The 22,669-nt window shown below is 40.8% G+C and overlaps 1 protein-coding gene across 1 annotated transcript; it reads right to left on the reverse strand.

Annotated features, from left to right (window-relative positions):
• Positions 1 to 206: 206 nt before the first annotated feature.
• Positions 207 to 21,701, reverse strand: map3k3 (mitogen-activated protein kinase kinase kinase 3). Its single transcript, XM_067615885.1, has 17 exons — positions 20,378 to 21,701; positions 13,014 to 13,093; positions 12,364 to 12,485; positions 10,022 to 10,062; positions 9,442 to 9,541; positions 8,714 to 8,827; positions 8,346 to 8,466; positions 7,108 to 7,241; positions 6,682 to 6,755; positions 6,463 to 6,530; positions 5,508 to 5,603; positions 5,230 to 5,391; positions 4,755 to 4,903; positions 3,464 to 3,595; positions 2,455 to 2,584; positions 2,136 to 2,313; positions 207 to 1,043 (listed from the first exon to the last, which is right to left on the reverse strand). The coding sequence occupies exons 2-17, from the start codon at positions 13,015 to 13,017 to the stop codon at positions 815 to 817; spliced, it is 1,854 nt and encodes a 617-aa protein (XP_067471986.1). The 5' UTR covers positions 13,018 to 13,093; positions 20,378 to 21,701; the 3' UTR covers positions 207 to 814.
• Positions 21,702 to 22,669: the final 968 nt, after the last annotated feature.

Genomic DNA, 22,669 nt, shown 5'->3' on the forward strand with positions numbered 1-22,669 from the left:
TCAACAGATGAACATTCCTCTGCTATTAAACTCCAGTGTAGCTACTCAAGACATATCTCCACATGACATCAATTCATCTATTTTTCACCCGGTTGACGCAAAACATGAAGCCTGAAATGCAATCACTGCATCACAAATAGCTTAAGTAGATTTTAGCAGTTATAGTTGAGTTATAGCTCTGAGGGTGGAGTTTTCTTTGTTTAAAAAAAAAAAAAAAAAGGGGGACAGAGATAAACGGCGTCATCAAAGATGGAAAAAAACAGAAAAATCCTGTCCACTTAACACTGTAGTGCACCAGTGGTGTTAAACATACACTGGGCAAAGTTTGAGCTTTAGGCCTGCTGTGTCTTTTAAAAATGATGCTCAGCTGAATGTTTAGCCGCTTCAGGGATTCCTGGCGTTTCTCAGAACTGCCCAACAAGTGAATGTAAACACTGGAGTGAATACTTTATGAAGACACAACTGGTGCATGAGTTATTACTCCATGTTGTCGCCTTTGGAGAGCATCGTTTGGAGTGTGTGTGCATGAGTGTTTGTATCTGAGGAGGATCAGCAGCACCACCGGGTGCTTAACCTGTGTTTTGTTTCCCCCTGGTGGCGACTCTCGTTAGACCACATACTGGCTGTCCTTTGGATCTGCGTAAGAAGACTCTGAATCTTCTTTGAAGCATCTGTAAATGTGCTCAGCGGTGGGTTTAACGCTGACATCCGGATCAGTTCCACGTCCGGATGGGTTTTTAAAAAGGACGCTACAGGTACTGCTGAGGCTACTGTGCTACACTGCGGGTTAAAGTTCAGAAACCGGGCAGCTTTTTTAGCACAAGATCTGGGAGAAGGGATGTCTGAGCAGCTCCTCAGCGCTCGGCCTGTGTTTGGCCTCCACGAAGATGCAGCGGATGAAGTCTCGCGCCTGGTCGGAGGTGTGCGAGGGCAGCAGCGGGTTGGTGGGCTGCGTGGCGATCTTGAATATCGCTGCCATGGCCTCGTACTCAGCCCACGGAGGCTTTTCTGTCAGCATCTCCACCACCGTACAACCGAGGCTCCTGTAAATGAGACGCATGACCGGTTTAGCTTCAGGTCAATCAGGAGCGGAGTCACACAACAAGCTGAAACAGAAACCACATATTATGTCTCTCAACTGCTCTCCGCTTAAGCTTTGAAGGAATGTTTTGAGTGGAAACTTTCTCCGGTTCACACGCCACACTTCTTTGCTCTGGCTGTCTGCAGAGGACCTCCTCCACCTGTTTGGGAGGTACAAGCCCTCCTGGGAGCATTACTCCCAGGCTGGGAACCTGGAACATACCAGCCTCTGTTACGACCTGTCTGACTGGCCTTCAGCCAATCACATCACTCGCCTGGTGGGTCACCACCCAATCAGATTGCATAAGGGAATGTTGTCTGCTATGTGTGTGGGAGTGTGGTAGGAACTGGGTTACATACAGCAGGCTCCTCAGTTTATTAAAAAGTTTTCCTTATAAGACCACAGTACTCCAGCCACTTTTAAGAGTAAGGAGTCAGTATTTTTCCTTCTTTCACATTCATGTCTCATCATAAACGTCATATTTGGGTAAAGAAGCAACTGTTTTTACTTAGACATGTTCTGTTATGCAGTTATAAAGAAACAGCTGTATGCGAGAGTTATTTCTCTTAAAATTGTTGCTTGTACTTACAGATGTAAAATGCCAAAATGTGCCTTTGTTTGCTTATCATATTATTTTATAAAGCAACAAATTCTCCATTGTTTGGGACACAGAAAATAAACAACCTCAATTAGAATCAAAATGTACAAATCTAAAGGAATTAATATAATTTATGTAATGATCTTTATTATCTTTGTGTCTTAGTTGATACCAGTGTAAAAAAATCTGTTCCACTGCTCTACTAAGCAATTAATCAGTCAGTCAAACTACATATTAAAGGTTGTGAATACAACACTGACATATCATCACCTTTGAGAGTGCTGAAATTGAACCAAACAGCACAGTTGCAGCTTAAATAATGAGCAAAAACTCCCTATAAAGCTCCATAAAGCTGACAGGAGCTGCAGAGTCGCTGATAATTCCCCACGATTTAAAAAAAATGTATCAATCATAGCTGCTTTAACCTGAACCACAGTGTGCATCTCCAGGTCTTACCAGACATCAGCCTTCCTGCCGTAGCCCTCTCCGCTGATCACCTCGGGGCTCATCCAGTAGGGGGTCCCGGTCACAGAGCGGATGCCGGTGCCAGACATGCAGATGGTCTGCAGCCTCTTACTGGCGCCGAAATCTCCAAGCTTCACGTTGCCGACTGAATCCCGCAGGATGTTGGCACCTGAGAGTCAGAGTTGACATGTAAATATTATATCTCACCAATCAGCTTTCACATGCTGTGAAACACAAACATACATATTTATTTACACACTGTATACTGTAAACAGAATAATGCTCAGGCCTGCGTGTTGAACAGCACTACCTTTGATGTCTCGGTGTACAATCATGTTGCTGTGCAGGTAGGACATGCCCTCCAGGATCTGTCTCGTGTACTTGCGGGTCACGTTTTCCGTAAGAGCCCCGTAAGCCTTCAGCTGGTCTTTGACTGAACCCTGATACGAAGGAAACACATGTTTGACATTTCAAAGACACCAGTGATCCAAGATTCAAGACCAACAATCTACCACATCAGTGCAGGTCTGAGCCAGACACAGACGGAAGTAAAGGAGCCAAACTAAAACCTGGAAGCTGAGAGATGTCTGAGATCTGATCAATGTTGGGTCATAAAGGGTCTTTTTGACCATTTGATCCCAGGAATTAAAGTCAGACAACATCTAAAACAGGGAGTAGAATTTATTTTGCTGCATTCATGTGTGCATTTTCTTTACATCTGAAGAACTGCAACTATTAGGCAAATGAGCTTTGTTTGCAATTTCATTTTGTAACTTTTTGTGATGTCTGAACGGATATTAGAGAGAAGACATGAAGAGAAAAATGCAAAGAACCCAGGAAATCTACCTGACTACTACAGTAGCTGAATGCACAGCAAAGTTCTGAGTGTTTTTTTCTGTTTTAGTACACAAACACATCACTCACTGTTTCTTTATCATGCTATTTTTGTTATTTATTTGTAGGCTAATCAGTAAGTTGGCTACATAATTTTGGCCCAGTGACCAATACTAGTATGTGTATATCCTGCGGTCAAAATGGAGGTAAAGTTCCTGAGTTCCTAAAGAGGTTTTAGGAACTCCTAGTTCCTTTTATAAACCTTTTTTAGGTGTCAAATTTCATTTTGACGTCATATGAATTCGCTTCATTGACTCCAGAAAAGGTTAATGGACATTTGTTGTCGTCCCTTGTCTAGTTTTGTTTCCTAGGATGCAATGTGATTGAATATAAAGTGACTGAACACGAAGACCGAGGTTAGATTTATAGGTTTTGACTTGAGAAAGCGCCACTGCTCAGGTTGAAGCTGCGTCTCTGAGACTCACCCCTGGCATGTACTCCATGAAAATGGTGAGGGTCTTCTCATTGTGATCCCTCAGACATCCGTAGTACTGAACAATTCGCTCGTGATGCAGGTTTTTCAGCAGCTGGATTTCGCACTCCAAGGCGCTGACCTCCTGTATGGAAATGTACAAAAAGAGGAGAAATGACACACTGAAGATTCAAACAGCCGCTCAACAATTTAACATATTCAAATTATACATCTTTGTTGATTTTTGCAAACAAACGTAGCTTTAAACACACGGATGGTAAAATGATTAATGAGTGCATGTGGAGTCTGTCAAAAGTGAAAGCTAAAGAGGAGAAGCACACGAAAGCCGACAAACACAGTTCCTCAAAAGAAGTTCCTGTGTTTACTTCAGAGAACGAGGCCACAATAGTCACATCACAGGCGAGAGGGAAGTTAGAGACTCACAAAGTAATCCCCAAGTCCCAACACATGAGCCGGTTTAATAGAAACAAAAACTGATTTACAGCTGCGACAAACTGGAGGTGAAGGGGGTGGAGGGGTGGGGGAGGAGGGAGAGGGTGTGATGGGGTGATGGGAGGTCAAGGCAACACTGACCCGTCACCACCATCAACCGTAACACTGTGCTCCTCTCAGATACAGGAAGTGACAGCGCATGTTTTCTCTGTGGCAGACAGGAAAAGACATTAAAATGGGGAAGAGGGGTGTTGAGTGAGGAAAGAAAAAAACCCTCTTCAATACATTCTTGAGTTATTCAATTTCACTCCTGCACATCGATTATTTCATTTATGTGTTAGGGGGATTTGATTAAGTTTTAAGATCCCAAAACTGAAGCATAAATAAGTTTAAAAAGGTGGTTGATTCATTAAATTTGTTGCTCAGTCAGTCATGCTAACCACCTGCATTCCAGCATAATGGCCTGAGCAGATTAACATGCACAACATATGATCTCATTCTTGGCGCTTTTACAGCTGGATAGTGGCGCAAACTCGTGATTTGTCATTAATCAACAGCCTAAGGTTTGATATTTTCTGTTTCGATACAGGAGTTACACTGTAAAAAATAAGCAGGAAATGAAGGAACGCCATTTACTGACAATAAGAGCTAATGAGAGGTAGCAAAAATGTCTACACGCAATGACAGCAAGACAACAGATATTCTACATGACTGAAGCTGCAACAAGAGGTGTCACACCGTAAGAAAGAGTGGAAATGTACTGAAACCATCCCAGGAAGAGAGATGAGGAAGGCATGCCGTCTCTGTGAAAACATGAGCAATGACTGAACTATGACTAACTAGCGTCTCACCTTACTGGTCTCAGGACTGTCAGGATCAAACTGGACCTGCTTAGCAGCCAGCTCCCTCCCAGTATCCACATCGTAACACAGGTAAACCCGGCCGAACGCTCCCTGGCCCAGAAGCTTCCCCCGCCGCCACGTCACCGGAGCGCTGGGCGCTGAGAGACAACACAACAACTCAGCTGTTCATTTATGACATGAAATATACAAAACATGCAGCATCTTACATATCGCATAAAAGAGGAAGTGGCATGAAAATGCATTTTCAGAGACACAAAACATATTTTCCCTTCTGTTCGATTCATTTTTTCCTCTTATTTAACTGGCCTGACTGTGTTTTAGAAGCAGATTTTCCTGAGCCCTGGTTTAAATACTGTTCTCAGGTCTTTTACATCCTGCTAAAAGTCTGATTTAGCAGCTTCAACCGCAAAAATCTGTGAAATCCTTTGGTTAAAAGGTCGGTTAAAACGAGTCCGCCACTCACATTTATGGGCGACAGAGCGATCCTGGGGACGTAGTCTGCCCTGGGCGTCGACCAGCTGCCAGCTGCCAAGACTCTCCTCGCTGCCGTTGAGCGACCGTCGTGAAGGCACCAGAGTAAAAAGGTTCCCCTGAGGGCGACGAATCCGTGGAAATGTTCGCCGACCTTTAGGAGAGCAGGAAAGAGTTTGGCTGAGGTTAATGTCACATGACGAACAGTGGCGACAAGTGGAGAAAAAAAGACTACAGACACAGAGTTGGCACATAAACTAATCGTCTTACCTTCGCTGTGGTCTTTATGATGCAGGGAGACGTGGTACCTACGAGGATAGGTGCCTCCCTTCCCCGCTACTCTGTCATACACATGATTCTCCCTGTCTGAAAGCAAACATCCAGAGGTCAAAGGTCAGCTGGATTAATCTGTAACTCAATCACAATTAAACATCACCTTCCCTTGTTGCTTTTACTTATGGAGAACTGAGAGATATGATTTTCCAACTTGAAAAAATACTGTAAGCTTTCAGCTAGTTAACACTACATGAAATAAAGTAAATAAAACTGCTGTTTGGTTCTATTTACAGTTACATTTTTAATGAATGTTTTCCAATTAAATGCTGCACCAAAACAAGTGACCAACATTTTAATGAGCTCTGGTTTAATCTTGATTTACTTAAGTCATAAAAATAAATAAATCTCAAATCTTTGCTCCTCAATTTCAAGAAACTCACAATTCATGGTATCAACATTAATTATTAACAATGTGTATTTTTATTTATAAGCTACAATTTTCAATCAGTGTCCAAATTTATGGAACTACTATTCTCATTGGGATAAATTTTCTTCTTCTTTGAAGTCTTTTAGAGCATATTTAAAACAAACTTTCATTCTGGTTTTATAATATTTTTAATAACTTGTTTTTCTTTTATATTTACGTGTGTGTATGATTAAGTTAGAGGTAATCAATAAGCCCATCTGCACGCTGATTTCTTCTTGTTGTTTGTGTGTATTTGTTTGATTTTAACTGATATAAATAAACAAACTCGAACTCATGGCTGACATTGTGGTGTTTGGTTTCCTGTAAACATGAACTTCTGCTGCTCTGGTGGCTTTAAATGTGTGAACACCTTCATGACGTTAGCTGTCACAATGCTTTATCTCATGAGATGCGAGCGTGCTGCATTAATACAATATTTCTGCGTGATCACTAGGAATGCCGTAAAGCTGCGTTGCCTCTCACCTGAGCACTCCTGACGATTATCAGGGTAACTCTTGGCTCTGTGCATTCGTGACTTCCTCATCGAGGGGCTGAGTGAGAGGAGGAAGGAAGGAAGAAGAGTGAGAGATGTACAGTAGAGTGGCTTCCCAAACTAAAACTGCCATTTCCTCTAATGAGTAGTGAGTTCCTGTACCCAGGCAGGATTATATCTGGAAAGTTATGTAAAGCTTTGCTCCTCACCTGTCTGAGTTGCTGTCCAGCGACTGACAGCTTCCAGAGACAGAGTTTTCTGCACTGCTCCAGGGATCCAGCACCTGAACAGGACATAATAAAAAATGAAGGGTGTGTGTGTGCACGTGCTCCTTTCTGTACACATGTATGGTTTCAGACAGAAAATCAAAACCTAAAACAGAGTTTCTATGGGAACATAAACAAAGACAAGCCTCACTGAATGGCTTGTTTAAGCTTTTACTCCCAAATGAGTTTAACATCTTTATAAAACTTACCATTCTTACCCCAAAAATGTACCCAAAATCCAAAAAACAAGCTTTTAAGCTTTGCGGTAGAGTTGTTTACGTGAACAAATTCGACTGAGATGATAAACTCACCACATAAATTCTATTTCAATGTGGATTTTCCCCCATTAACACTAAAGCGATGACTCACACACTGATCGCTGGTCTCGGGGATGAACTCCCCCTCACTGTTTATGCTGGTGTATGAACCTTGGCGGGCGATCCTCTGCTGGCGTTCAGGCACGTAGCCAGGAGGCGGCGAGCTACGCCCTGTGTTCTGAGAACCTAGGATTACACAGAAGTTATGAGCATAAAGGAAAACGTGAGAAAAACAAAAAACAGTGCATAAAAATGTCTATTTTGTTTTGAGTAAGTTCATTAGATGTTGGAAAGACTGCTCTGCATAAATGTTAGAAACTCTTCTCTGAGAGTTTTTTCCTCAGTGTGCAGGCAGCTCTGTAGCAAACACACAACCATTCAAACACACATCTATGCAACTGTTGTAACCAGAGCTGCAACAATTAGTCGATTAATCAATTAGTTGCTAACTATCAAATTAAGGACCAACTATTTTAATAATCGATTCATCATTTGGAGTCATTTTTTAAGAAAAAAAGGCAAAAATTCTCTGATTCCAGCCTCTCAAATGTGAATATTTTCTGGTTTCTTTAGTCTTCTATGACAGTAAACTGAATATTTTTGGGTTACAGACTGTTGTTCGGGACAAAACAAGACATTTAAGGACGTGACCTTGGGATTTGGGAAACAGTGATTGATATTTTTCACCATTTTCTGACATTTTATGGACCAAACAACTAACCGATTACTCAATAAAATAATAGTTAGTTGCAGCCCTGGTTGTATCACTGTTGTCATGACTGTCGAAATTTTTTTAAAAATATGCAGCGCTCTCACAATGACAAAGAAAAGAACAAATGAAAGTGCTGATTGCAGACGTTCTGCTTGAAAGCATCAAAGACAGACAGCTGGTTTTAGTTTTTACAGCCCGTTGCTGTCATAAAGTCCAGATCTCGAGCCTTTTTACAGCCACAAAAAAAAAAAAAAAATCCTACACCAGGCCAGTGGTCCACTACACTAATAGCATTCCCTAATCTGATTGGCTGCTGTCCAACAGGCATCGTCTAGTGATGGTGAACAGGAAAAGGAAGAGGACCCATTGCTAGAAGGGGAAGCCAAAGAAAGAACAGCCAGAGAGAGAGAGAGAGAGAGCGAGAGCGATGGACAGGGAATTCAACGTGCAGCAACGGCACGACAGCTAGCCTTTAACTTAACATTTAGACATCTGAGAGAATTAACCAGAAGACATTTCCTATCTTCAATCAACGTGCGAACTATCTCGTTGCAGATAAGATTAGAAAAGATACGTACCAGTTGATAGATGACGCCCTCTGGGCTCTGAGGACTGGTACGCCGTGCTGACGTCTCCAGTGGACTGGGAGGCCTTGATCCTCACCTGTTTACATGGAACGTGGTGAGAGGGGGAGGAGGCCTGTAGATGGCGAGAGGAAGGGAGGACAGGTGGTTTAAACATGGCTGCAACACATCACACACCAAACGATGGCGTTATGCCAGCGAGCCAGTTAGTGTAATGTAAACAAATGGGGAACTTTGATTTTTCACAACATGGCTCTGTGGTGAAGAAATGGCGGTGGTGCAACTGTACCCTGTAAATGCACGCCCAGTATGTGTGTGTATGTGTGTATGTGTGTGTGTGTGTGTGTGTGTTTGTGTCTCACGTTGCTGTGCTCCTGTGTGAGCAGCAGGATCTTGATGCTTTTCATGTTGGAGCTTCGATCCAGCAGATCGATTGCTTTGTCGAGGTCATCCTGACCTCGCAGAGGGATGGACAACTGCCAAGATACAATGTGTACATGTAAACACACAAACATGAAGATTCACAAGCATATAAAAGGCAAGAGGAAACGTAAAAATGATCTCATATTTGATCATTTAATTAAATACAGTCACCAAGCACTTTATTAGGAACACCTGTAATCCAATACAACAGCTCTACTTTTATGAAGCTTATACATTTTCAGTTTTTGTTGACATTGTCATAAAGCTGATAATTCTACTTTATGTTTATTATTGAGGTCGTAGTCGGTGGCTTTCTGACAATCTCAACAAAAGCTTCGTAAAAATATAATTCATGGCAGACCTGATGTATTGGATTGCATTAAATTGCACAGGTGTTCCTAATAAAGTGCTTGGTGAGTATATATGCAAACATGTACTACAATTAAGACAAATAGGGACACATACAGACATAAAGACACACGTATCCAGACATATCCACATGCATGCACACGCACATACATAATAAACAATCATTGTCCTCTACATGCACTCTAGACTCCTTGATCTGAGACATTGTCGGAGAGAGAGAGAGAGAGAGAGGTGAGGGAGGACGGAGTGAGTCGGGAGAGACGCTGCGCTTCAAACAGTACAAGAGACTCCTCTTTACCTCATTGTTCATATAATGCAGGTCTAGCTGCTGGCCAAAGACAGTCTTGACTTTCTGCTGGATTTCCTCGAACTGTACAGGCCGTCCAAACATCAGGATCCTACACATTAAAAAAAAAAAGCAAGAAATCACACAGACAGGCAGATTATGAGAGATTTGTACCCGCTACTAAGGAAACTGCTTTTGAGTTACATGCACACGTGCATACAAACTACACACAAGCTGCTGTTTTTAGTGTGTGCAGATTCCTCTAAGTACACCTTGCATACTTGTGGTTTGTGCTGGCAGCCACAGACTAACCACAGTGCTTTCCCCTTCCATTCTCTGGCTCACATACCAGTCTGAATTAAGTGCTGGAGTGTGTGTTTGCACTCTGAGATGTGCTCTTTCTCATGAACTGGAGCATGTGACAAGAACAGCATGCCTGAGTGAGGGTGTTTATGTCTGTGTGTGTGTGTTTATGCGCTCGCTCACTCGCATATACGTGTATGTGTGTATAATGCTTACACACACACATACACACACACACACACACACACACACATAACACGCATGCAAATAAAGTCCAAAGCAAACTCACCTCCTCTCTCCTGAGAACTCAAACTTTATCCTGACATCGTCCTGAGGGAAAACAGAAACAAGCTGGTCAAAGGAGCATTCAAAGGTCAAAAAAGCGTCATGAGAAGAAAGTATATGAAACCATCAACAGATATAATCACCACCAACAAAGTAAACTGATCATGAACTGTCAAAGATTGTGATTTTCCTCAAAGAATACAAATTGAATGGTTCCACTTCAGGGAGTTGAACTACTTTAAGTCTGACCTGCACATGCAACGTCTTCATCTTTTAGTCTTATACAAAGATAGTTCGCTGGAGGACATGTCAGCACCTCTTCCACTGCTTCATCATTTATGAGAACCCTGCTGCACTCGTAATAAGTGCAAACTAGGTTACTGAGCTAGAAAAATTGTGGAGACTGTCTTTCCCAGGGAGGCAATCACTGGTTTTAAAGCACAACTGAAATCACATTTAATCATCCGTCAAAAATAATATGAACATGTTCTTGAAATTTATTGTCAATAGTTTTTTATTATTAGAATGAAGGAAAAAAGGTCTTTGGGAAATAAATTCTCCTTTTTCTGGCTGGAGAGGTGCGTCAGAGACTTGTTTGATTGACATTAGTTGGCAGGTTATTGGTGTTACACTGTAGGGAACAGAGATAAAGTAAACAAACTGCTGTAGCTACAGGTCATGGACAGGCAGCGTGTCGCTAACAGGGATTTTGAAGCGCAACGACCAAACCAGCATCATACATACATACATTTTGAGGTATGTTTACATGCTGTGCTGTGGCTGAGCAGCTAGGTGGCTATCTAGCCTGCTAACTGATATTAGCGTTGCAGTATTCCCCGGTGAATGTTGGTTTGGTGGCTCGTTCAACAAGCTAAGCTGCAGGACAAGACGTGTGTCCATGTTTGTAAGTTAGATAAGAAGGAGACTTTAGCAAGAAAGCTAATGTGGGTTGTTGTTTAGTGTCTGTGGCTCTTGTGTTGTGTAGCCGGATGCAATCAGGCTCAGTGTGACCGTCTACTCTGCCTATGATAGAACGGCACGTTACCACTTTATGCGAGATTTGATTTGCTGTATCAAAATAAGGACTATAATGCAAAACTAGGGGGCAACATCATGAAATCAAATATAAATTTCTCCCTTTTGTTTTCAGATTTTTTTCTCAGAGGAGAACAGAGGGCAAGTGATTTACAGAGCCGTTGCAGTTTGGACTTTAAGGAAACACTAACCTACATGGGTTGTCTGCTTTGGCTTTTCTCTGTGGCTACAGCTCAATGATACTGGTAAAAAAGCAAAGGTGTGGGGTCTACTGGGGATTTTCCACAAACGCAAAATATATTTTTAGAGAAGCGGTTCATTTAAGATGAAGTTGTGGGTGGCTTTCATGTGAATTCATCTGTCATTATACTTTATTAGCTAACTTTGTGGGCCAGGAGAAATATCACAAGCAGTGAGAATATATGTGCCTGGACGGGTGATACCCAGTCACATGATGCTTTATTATAGTAGTAGTCTATAATCAAAATTCTAAGTGCAACACACCTAAAATCGTAAGGAAAACACTCATTTTCTCTGCATTTTTGGCCTTCCCCATTTCTAAGTTCAGGCCCATTCATAGTGGCTTTTGAATTTGGGGAAACTCTCATTGGGGAAACTCTCATTTTGTGTTTAGTTTTCCCCACTATGATGCAACTGTATGCAAATGGACGGTTAAAGATTCAAGCTGTGGTCAAACGACCTTCAACAGCCTCTAGATCTAGATAATAAACAACACAATGACAGAATGTATGACTAATATTGGTCAAGGGTTCATACCCTTTCTGGTATAAAACATCTAAAAGCAAAAATCTTATCAGATGGGTCTGTGTGTCTTGGTGTAACTTTAGGAGTCCTTGATGTGAAAAAGTTTGAGAACCACTGCTCTAGATTTATGACGCTCTATCCCCATGTTAACAGCGTAGGACTGGCAGCAATTTTATTCCGATTTTTTGTTTTGACATTTCAGCAGATGCTCCTATACTGCTGACACACATTTATCTCGCTATTCGTAGTGACAGTGGCGTTTGTGGCTGTTAACCTAAGAGCTTTCAGAATCTTGATAAACATCTAGCTACCTTACCCCTTCAGAACCACAGACCACTCATACCACTTCCATAAAATGTGTTTACATGTGGGACCAAGATGTTTGAACTGAAACTAACAAAAATATCTAGGTCAATTTGATTGTAACTGAGCATTTTTAAAAGATTTTATCTGTCATTCAGTACCATTTCCATCAACGTCTTCCAAAACATCTGTAGGTTTACGAGCTTCAGACATTTTCTATGATCCGTTCTCAGACCTACCCACCTGTCTGTTGGCCTGGGCCGGTGTCTTGGGTTTGCCGCTGTCATAAGACAACACAGGCTGGCGCCGCGTCATCTGGAGGGCAACCAGGTCCTTCATTATAGAGTGGAGAGCCTGCCGCTCATCTGGAGAGGATAATGGGTTGGGGAAAATAAAAAACACAATTAGAGCATGGATTGCAAAATGAATGGCGTGTGTGACACAAGGCAATAGATATGAGCCTTTAGTGCTTAGCTTTGTTCTAAAAGGTGTGTGCAGACAATAAGCCAGTCATCTTTAACTACAGCCGTATTGAGACTATCCTGTGACAGGGTATTAGAGGCAGGGAAGGGCTGCAGTGTTTCTGATATGCCTATTCCCATGTTTGATCTCAGGGTAAGTTCTGCCTTGGCTGGACTAGCTCACAAAGAGAAAATATTCTCCTTGTGTAGCTTGGACAGACATCATACGGCCCCGGGGCAGCAGAGAGAACCAGACCCCCATCTCCACAACGCCGAATACCAATCCTTCACCCGACAGTGTCTGGAGCAGCAGCTCGCACAGGCTTTGGCCTCAGGGATAGTGTTTGGTGTGAGTGTCTGTTTTTGTCTCATGCTGTGAGAAAACCATGTTGTAAATGATGTCTGTCTTACATCAGAATACAGAGGACTTACTCATTGTGGCGATGTCCACGTATGTGGTCTACAAACCAATCTTCAGGTACTTGTCTCTGCAGTGCCAACACACCCACAGCCTGTGGAAGTAAACAAACCTTGTGATAACTTTTCTTGCTATTTTTTTTATTATATAGACAGAACAGAGGGATGTGAGTCAGACAGGACATATGACAAACGTTATCAGCCAGTCTCACCAAAATTTATTAGTATGCAAGTACGTCATTACTTAAATGAAGAGGCAATCAGGAAAGGGGAATCAAAAACCTGAAGGTTGGTATCACAAAATGGCTGTACTGTACCCTTATTTTTTGGTATGTAGGTAATTAAATTACATGCTAAGATGTCTTAATGTGACACTAAACAGAGACTGATGTTTCATTTACAGCACAATCCGCTTTTCATGCTTGATTCCTTGGATGCATGTAAAAAAAAAAAAAGTAGCCTAATCCTGCAGAACACAGAGCTAAAGATTTCCCTCATTGAAAGCATTGAATCAGAAAGTGTGCTGTGCATGTGAGGATATGTGTGTGTTTGTGCCCATGAGAACGACAATTGGAAACGGCTGAAACTCAAGCTGCACTGGCAGCGATTGGTTTGGCACAGTTCATATGAGAAGAATGTTTTTTACGGGGAGAATTCTGCCATTTTAAATATCTACCAGCTTTTAATTCGTCTCTGGTTGCACGCGTTGCAGAACCCGAACTCAGCTGTGTCATAACTCCATTGTTGATGTTAACACAGCAATATTATCTTCCCTGTTCAAGGCACTATAAGGCGTTCAACACTATAAACTGAGGCATTTCCTTCAATGGAGAGGGTTTCCTTAAATCTGTACCAATAAACCAAGAAATTTATACCAATTCAACCAAGGAGAACACAAGGACTCCTGTGGGTTTTTTTTTTTTAACTTTGAGGCCCCTAAACACGAACTCTGTTCTCAAAATTACAGGAGATTGATGAATATTTGGTCGTACAGTAGATATGACCACCTTTAACAAAACAAAAAACGAGTAAACAAAACCCCAAAGACAACTATTTTGATAACTAATGAATTGCTCAAGTCATTTAAGCAAAAAATGCCAAACCTTTGATGGTTTCAGGTCCTTAAATGAGAGAATTTGCTGCGTTTCTTTGTGTTACATCATAATACATTGATTCTGTTTTGTTTTGACCAACCAACAGTCCAAAATCCAGACATTTGATGTTGACACCCTAGATTCTAGGAAATCCTGATGGTCATTTTTCACTGTCTTCTGATCAGACTAAACAATTAACCAAGATATACAAATAATTGGTAGATTAATCAATAAAATGAAAATAATCATTAGTTTTGGCCCTGCTTCATGATAATAAACTCTTTCTTCTCTTTGCCTAATTTCAATTAGAGCTATAAAGAATAGTTTATTATAATATTATAATAAATCATACTGGTAAGCCAAATTGTGTTACTACAAACAAGATTAGTCTCTCAGGCAAATGACAGATCAGTAATTTCTCATGACTGGTCTAAACTGTTGTGGTGAAGAGAAAGAGTCCACTGTAAACACAACACATGCTTCAACTTGCTCAGGTATACAGTACTGTGCAAAGGTTTTAGGCACTTTGCATGTTTAGATTCTTATCCACAATGCAACACCATGAGGGAGGCGTCTTATCGGTCCCAAATTTATTCTGCAGCATGACAACAACACCAAACATACAACCAGAGTAATAAAGAACTATCCTCAGCAACAAGAAGAAAAAGGATCCTGCAACAGATGGTTTGGCCCCCACAAAGCCCTGATCTCAACATCATGGAGTCAGTCTGGGTTTACACGAAGAAGCAGAAGCTACTTAGACATCGAAATCCACAGAGGAACTGTGGCAACTTCTCCAAGATGCTTGGAACAAACTACCATCCATCATTCAAGTTCAAGCTGGAGTTTGACTCTCAAAAGGTAAACTTCCTGGACCTGTGTATAATCAAACAAGACAACAAGCTCATTACAGATCTCTTTCTAAAACCAACAAAGCGTACAGACAACAGAACAGACAGTCACCATGCACAGTATATTAAGGATGCCATCGACATTAGTCACTTTCACAGACTACAAAGGATTTGTAGAATACCAGTTTTAAGAACAACAGGTGGATATTATGAAGGCGAGAGTCAAGGACAGAGGATATGCTGATAAACAACTAAACACAGCGTTGAATAAAGTATTTAGAGATTCAAGAGTGGAAAAAGTCCCCTCCAAGTCTTCCATGGTATGTGTCCTTGGATTCTCAAACTGGGCACAGCAAATCAAACAATCAATCAAAAGACATTACCATATCCTAACTAGTGACCCACAAGTTGGTGAACTGTACAAAGAACCTCCTAGGAAAACCTTTCATAGAGGAAGAAACCTTAAAGACAACTTTGTACACTCAGATTGCCTCTAAACCAAACCAACCCAACTGTGGTCAATGTACACAATGCCAACACACGACTAAGTGCATTTCCTTCTTCCATCCTGTAACAGGAAAACAGTACAAAATTCAGGGCACAATTTCCTGTCCAACCGCTGGAGTCGTATACCTCATCAAGTGTCCTTATGGTAAAGTGTACATCGTTATGACAACCAGATCTTTGAAGACTACAAATGTAAACAAAGACAGTCCAGTTGGCGTTACATTTTGCACGTATGAAACATCCCCCGACCTCATACTGGTATGCTGGTATTGAATTAGTTCAAATTTCCAGAAGAGGAGGCAACTTAAAGGAAACCTTCCTGAAATGTGAAGCATATTGGATTACTGAATTAGAGTCTCTAACACCGTTGGGAATGAACGAGGACCTGGATCTCAGGGTTTCCCAATGAAAAATCTCCCGTGAAACAAACCCTACCTACTGCCAAATCCCCAAAATAGATGTTTTTTTAAATAATTGACCTGCATGTCTTATATAAAAAGTTATGTAAAAAGTTTTTTTCTACCATGGTATAAACTACTTTACTTCTTTCACCTCTTGTTGTTGTTGTTGTTGTTGTTGTTGTGGGATTGTAAAGAGTTGGTTTATGTTCTGCCCCTTCTCTGTTTGATTATTTTGATTGTTTTAAAAAGGCAAAAGCATGCTCACACCAAATATTGATTTATTGAGTTAATTCAAGCTAATTTAATTCACAGAATAACCGTAACTAAGAAAACAGGAGAGTAATACTTGAGACTGTGATGAATCGTGTCTGAGGACGGAGCCTGAAGAAGAGGTTACTGCTGTCTGTCTCTCTGAGGTCGGACAGTCTGCACATTCAGAAGGCTTTCTCAGAAGAAAACGTGGACGCGGGAAACTACTTCTGTACATGACATGGGCAGCGTCGGCACCCGAAGGCAACTCATTGACTCTGTGGATTTCTGGGTAATAATCACCCACAGGAATGCTGGGCATGTCCGTCTGTGGTCGACGGAGCGTTGCCACGTTCCTTTCAAGCTTCCGCCGCTCTCGTATTCCACTTCCAACGGAGTAGGTGCCAAAGACTTTTGTCCTTCAACCCTTCGAACTTCACGCTTGTGCGATTTTATCCCCCGAATAAATAACGTGGAGCTAATGAGGTGTGCAAATTCCCGTTGTTGCACAGATTCGGAGCAACTTCAGGGGGAGAACGTAGAGCCGTTATCTCCTCTCTTACCTTCACCTAAGAGTACAGTAATGCTGCTGGATGTGGAAAGAAGCGCTCAAGTTGTGCACCTCAAGGGGTTCCTGTAGTCAACAACACAACAACTAACCTCTGTGTCCATTCCCCCAGCTACCCTCTTCTCTCCCCTGTTTCTCCTGATTTTAATTACCTCCCAAGCGGAATGTGGGGAATTCAATGGAGAGAGAGTCTGCGCTCTACCAGTCTAGTCAGCTGTGCCCACTTTATTTTCCTTGTATCACATTTCCAGGACTAGCAGGATTTACATGGATTTTCCTCCCCCCACTCTTCTCTGTCTGCTTTGAGAGGTGTTTAGTCTGAGGCTGTTTTTCCCAGCCACAGTCCTTACTCTGTCTCGGGCCAGTGATGCATCTGGACTCAGTGCTTCACAGCAAATTCCCCTTCGCCTGATGTCTCTCATGTTTCAGGTGCACATGTGAAGTCGGTTCAGGGCAACCCACCACATTTAAATACTGCAATCTCGACAAGTAGCTTATGCTTGAATTGGCTGCATCACACTTGCCCTTTCAACACATACAGATTGTGCACACATACACACATCTGATTTTTTTTTTAATGCAAAAGAGCTAAAAAAAACAAAAAGTTAGTAAAGATTTACAGAGATGCTGGTAGTCTGTGGTCCATACCTGCTTAAGATTATAAGCCACCTTTCTTTTGTCATTAAGAGAAAAAGTCTAATATCGACACCAACAACACAGTTTCCCAGTCAAAAGTGAGATGCCTCCGTCTCGTGGACTCACAAGTCTCTGAAGGGATGTTTTGAAGCCTGGAGCTCCAGTTTACTCCTCGCCACAATCATGGCAAGAATCAAAATCTGGACAATGGTGTGGAGTCTGGGTGGAGCTAAGATTAAGACGTGGAGAGAGAGACCTGCCAAACTTTCACACAGATTCACTCAAATCAGAATAATCTAAAGCTGAGGAAGTAAATCACTGTATAAAATATGGCAGAAATAATACAGCTGTGTTTCTCACTCAGCATCTCTCTGCATCACTGAGCAGTCGGAGATGAGAAGTTAGGAGGGGAGACTGGTAGTATGCCAGCAGGCTGGGAGACTTTGTCCCATAGGAATAGTATGGATTTGATAATGACTTGTAAAAAGACAGAAATTTAAGCACCTGGTGAGGAATATATAGGAATATGGTGTTGATATATAGAATAAAGTCATTTTGGGTGATATAATGTTAAAGATTTCATTCATTTGTGTCTTTTGTTTCTCCCTTTTTTATTCTGACGACACAAAACAACCATATAATCACATTCGATCACAGTAAAGTGCTACTGAGGCACCTTTTTAATCACTTCCCTTTTATCTACTCATAAGGTCACATATGTTTAGTGATCTTCCTGCCTCAGCAGAGTAGTTACAGTATGTATGCTGGACTTTCATGTATTTTATGCTGCATTTATGACACATGGGAATAACTGTGTAGGGACTAATTAAAAGACTGAAAGCAACAACGTTTATATAGATTTTTAACTTGAGTGGACTACCCGCTAAACAGCAAATAAATCTAAGTTATTAGTATTACAGATGCTGTTAAAGCTTTGTTTACATCAGTAACGCTAATAGTCACAGCTGTAGTTTCAATCATGATCAGCTGAAAAAGACAGACATGCTGATTTATCATCAACGAGCTCACCTTCATGTACAGGATGTGTGTAATTAATTAGATTATAGATAAGAATTAGCTTTTACTTGCCTTAAATTTTAATAAACTCAATATTTTGGGGGGTTTTGGACAGTTAGACAAAACAAGACATATGATGGCGTCACTTTGTGCTCTAGGAAATTGTGCTGGTAATTTTTCATTGTTTTCTGATGTTTTTAAGACCAAACAATTAATCCATTAATATAAAATATATTTTGCAGATTAACTGATCATACAAATGATGGTTAGTTGCAGCCTTGCATGTCATCTATTAGGTCTCAAAATACTTATTGAGCCCATATAAGTTCATTGTAGACTCAAGCTGTTCTGATAAATGTTTAATGTCTTTAATGTGTGTAGCAAGACATACGAGGTAGATCACAAACTGAATTCATTTCCGTTTTATATCTCACCTCAGCTGCTCTCAAACTGGTTTACTTTATTCCAGTAACGCTCTGGGTACCAGGAGGACTGCTGTTAGTTCACCTGCTGCATGAACTAATCTGTAATCTTACCTAAAAAATCAAAATACTTACTTAGTCACTTTAAAAACAAACTCATCTATACTAGCCTGAAGCTGTTGTAAACAGATTGTTTGTTTATTAGTCTGTTCTGTTTGTAATGGTTTCATTTCTTTTCACTTTTCATTGTAGCTGTAAACAGGGTGTTGCCTTGAAAGCACCAGCGTGCTCAGCCAACTTGCCTTGTGTAAATAAATAAACTCTGGGAAAGCGATTACACAGCGTAGAACTACCTGAAGGTCCAGATTAAACATATTTTATAGTGTTTCTCAATTGAAAAGTGATGTGAAACACATTTTCAAACAGGGCAGATTGAGGACACTGAGGTCATGTCCATATTTTTATGGGAATCAGTTTTGTTACTTTTGCAACTACAACCACTACATCGATACTACTTTGAGGCTTGTAAAAATAAATAAAGGATGTAGAGCTGTAACAATTACTTGATTAATTGATTGGATGCCAACTATTACATCAGTCACCAGCTATTTTGATAGATGGTAAATCATTTTGAGTCATTTTTTTAAGAAAAAGTGTTCAAATTCTCTGATTACAGCTTCTCAAATGTGAATATTTTGGGGGTTTTTTGGTTTGTTTTTTTGTCTTCTATGAGACTGTATATCTTCGGTTTATGGACTGTTGTGGACAAAACAAGACATCTGAAGACGTCATCTTGGACTTTGGGAAACAGTGATCGACATTTTCTGACATTTCATGGACCAAACAACTAATCAATTAATCAAGAAAATAATCATCAGTTTCAGTCCTAGAAGGATGTAATATTTTCCCACTTGAAGTTTGAACCTTCATGTTGAGAAATCCTCTTTTAATAATTAAAAAACATTTTAAATTTGACTCCTGTACCTGGACTGCATTATGGGGACCCGGACACTCATGACTCCAAAATTTCAAAAATCCTTGATCTATCCTTTATTTATTTGGTCTTTTTTGTACATATACATACGCAACAAACTCCACTGTTTATTTATTTACATTTATTACTTATTTATCTTTTTTGTTCTCTTTCTACCCCCTACTTTACTTTAGCTTTAATATTATTTATCTATTTTCCTTTTTCCCTGAGATGACTTTTACTTACAGGTACGTATTGTATTTAGATGAACATAGATGTATAAGCAAGTTTAAATGTACACACATAGATATGTGACATTAAGGGTATACGTGCATTATATATATGGGCATAAGTAGGAATATACTGCCTTTGTCATTTTGTGTTTTTTTTTAAAATATTTTCTGTATTATTACTATTAATATTATTTTCTTTTATTCTTCTTTTCCATTCCCTTGTCTCTTAATATTCAAAACTAAAAGCTGGTCATGCTGTGTAATATGTACAACTTTAATTACAACTAATTAGGAACCCCCTTGTTCCAAAAAAAAGATTTCAAAGTCCTGATTACAACTTTGTTTTTTCCCACATGACCTGAATGCAGCATAAGTCACCCATCACATCACCTGTCATCACTGTCACGTGCACATCTCGCAGCCCTCACCTGTAGCCTGGACCACCTCGGTTATGACCGGACCGGGCTTCTCCGGTAGTCGGATGAGATGACGCAGAAGGTCCCTTCGTTGTTCACGTCCATCTGTATCCTCGGTCACACCGACACACCGGGAGAGTGTGTGCGCGCATGTGCGTGCGCCATGGCGGGGCTGACCCTCCCACCAGGTAACCGGGGCTCTTCTTTAACGGAAAGTTAAGAGCACACACACACACACAAACTGACTTTCCAGGTGGTGAAAACAAAACACGGTCACATCAGACAGCTGTGAGTGTTACAGAGGAAATGTTCCGATGGAAAAGCCCACATCAGACGGCTCCAGCTGTGGCTCGAACACAAACTTCTGCTCCATCTTTGGAAAACTTAAATTTCCAAAACATTTTCAGCAGTCAGGAAAGAAAGAAAGAAAGAAAAAAAGATCCTTTCTGTCTTTGCAGGAGAGCGAGCTGAATCAGACCAGGTGTAACAACAACCGTGTGGCCTGAATGAAATCCATTTCAACTCGCCAGAAGGAAACACAGACGATTTCCGTGATTTTGATGGCCTCTCTTCCTGCTAAGTTTGCAGATTTTCCTTCTCTGTGTTGCCAGGTTTGATTCCAAAATATTAGAGGCCGGACATTTTTGTAACTTTATGATTACTTCGCATTATGGCATTGCAATATCCATATACATAAAAAAAGGCCTGTGCATGACATATAACAACAACAAAAAGTGCAGGAGGATTTGTTTCAGTGTTCAACATGAAACAAAAAACTGTTACTGGCAACAGAAGTTAAACTCTGCAAACGTTTAAAATACACATAAACTTGATTTATTGTGTCGAGCGAAGCACAATTTGCTTATCGACCAGACTTCGCGGAGCATTGCGGTCTTTTCTGCATTCATGTGGGAACAAACTTGATTTAAATGTGGAAGAAAGGGAAAAAAAAGTATTTTGCCAACAACAAAGTCGCAAAGACAAGTTGTCGTACGATGCCTAGTAGATAACTATAGTCCACAACTTCTCTCAACCAAAGCAAAACAAAGTACAGCACAATAATCTTCAACCGAATACGTCAAACTTCCTGACAGAAAAAATATCGCCACCGGAACCCGCTTTTAAGGCTCCAACAGATCATGAAAACTGTGCTCCAAAAGTCGTGTCCATATTGTCCAAACGTCTTCGCTGTCCGTCGTCCGTACGTCTGCAACAACACGGCTTTATTCCCAGGGGGGATTTCTTATTACTAAACTATCTAAATTAGCGCCGTGCAGCCGCGGGAGCGCGCTGTTACTCGGTCGAAGTGTTTCTGCTGCTGGTGGAGCGCGCACAATGTTATTAGTGAGGCGGACCCGTTGTGACGTCGACGGGCTTTCACGTGCTGCCTTCGAAACTTGAAAAAAAAATCGGAATTTGAAGAGTCACAGTCATTCTGCTACATTTAAACGCAGCTCTTTTAAAGGGCGGGTTCAACATTTTTTTAAGTGTGTCTTAAAACAACAGTCAGGAGCCGAAATGAACACTGGAATAGGGTTTCCTTGTTATAATCATTCCTCCTGTTCATACTGCCCTCCTGCGCAAAAATGTGTTTAAATATATCTGAAGCGTCCAAATGAGTTAAATCAAGTAGATATCTTTCAACGTTACAGTCTCTTTAACACCAAAGTTCCTCTTTTTGTTACTACACTTCCACCGCAGCTCAACAGGGAAACACTTTCCAAGGAAACATAGGCATCTGGTTATGTATTAAAAGGCGGGGAGCGAACTTGGAAAGATACATAATTGGTGGGGTGGGACTGGGGGTCCACCACCAGAAGACAAATCATAATTTAAAACAAATTTCCTGCATTTCTTCACTACCTAAGAAACAGCCAACTACAATAGTCTAGAGTAGTTAGATTGAGGGTGCTATGAAAACAAGAAATGCATTAAGAACAGTTTATAATTGTGTGGATGAGGACAGGAAATCGTTATTAGAAGAAAGGTTATTTCATATTTATATTCATAAAAACATTATGTAGCCTAAAATGTTAGTAGGTTGCAGGCTACTAGGCCATCTTCAAGGTTAAACAAAGACAAACAATTTATATATATGAAATAGTCTTACAACACATCACAATATGATTTGTATAATTAAACCTGGTTAACAATGTTACACTTGAGGGTTGCTATCGTAGTGATTCCTTAGCTGACAGGACAAAATACAAACAGTTTGGATGAATGAAATGGCCTCGCAACAACTTTCTAATTCCAATCCCACACATAGGTTCTAGTGGTAGCTATTAGCACCACTAGCTGATG

Source organism: Thunnus thynnus, chromosome 17, assembly GCF_963924715.1.
Source record: "Thunnus thynnus chromosome 17, fThuThy2.1, whole genome shotgun sequence".
In the NCBI taxonomy this organism is placed as follows: Eukaryota; Metazoa; Chordata; class Actinopteri; order Scombriformes; family Scombridae; genus Thunnus; species Thunnus thynnus.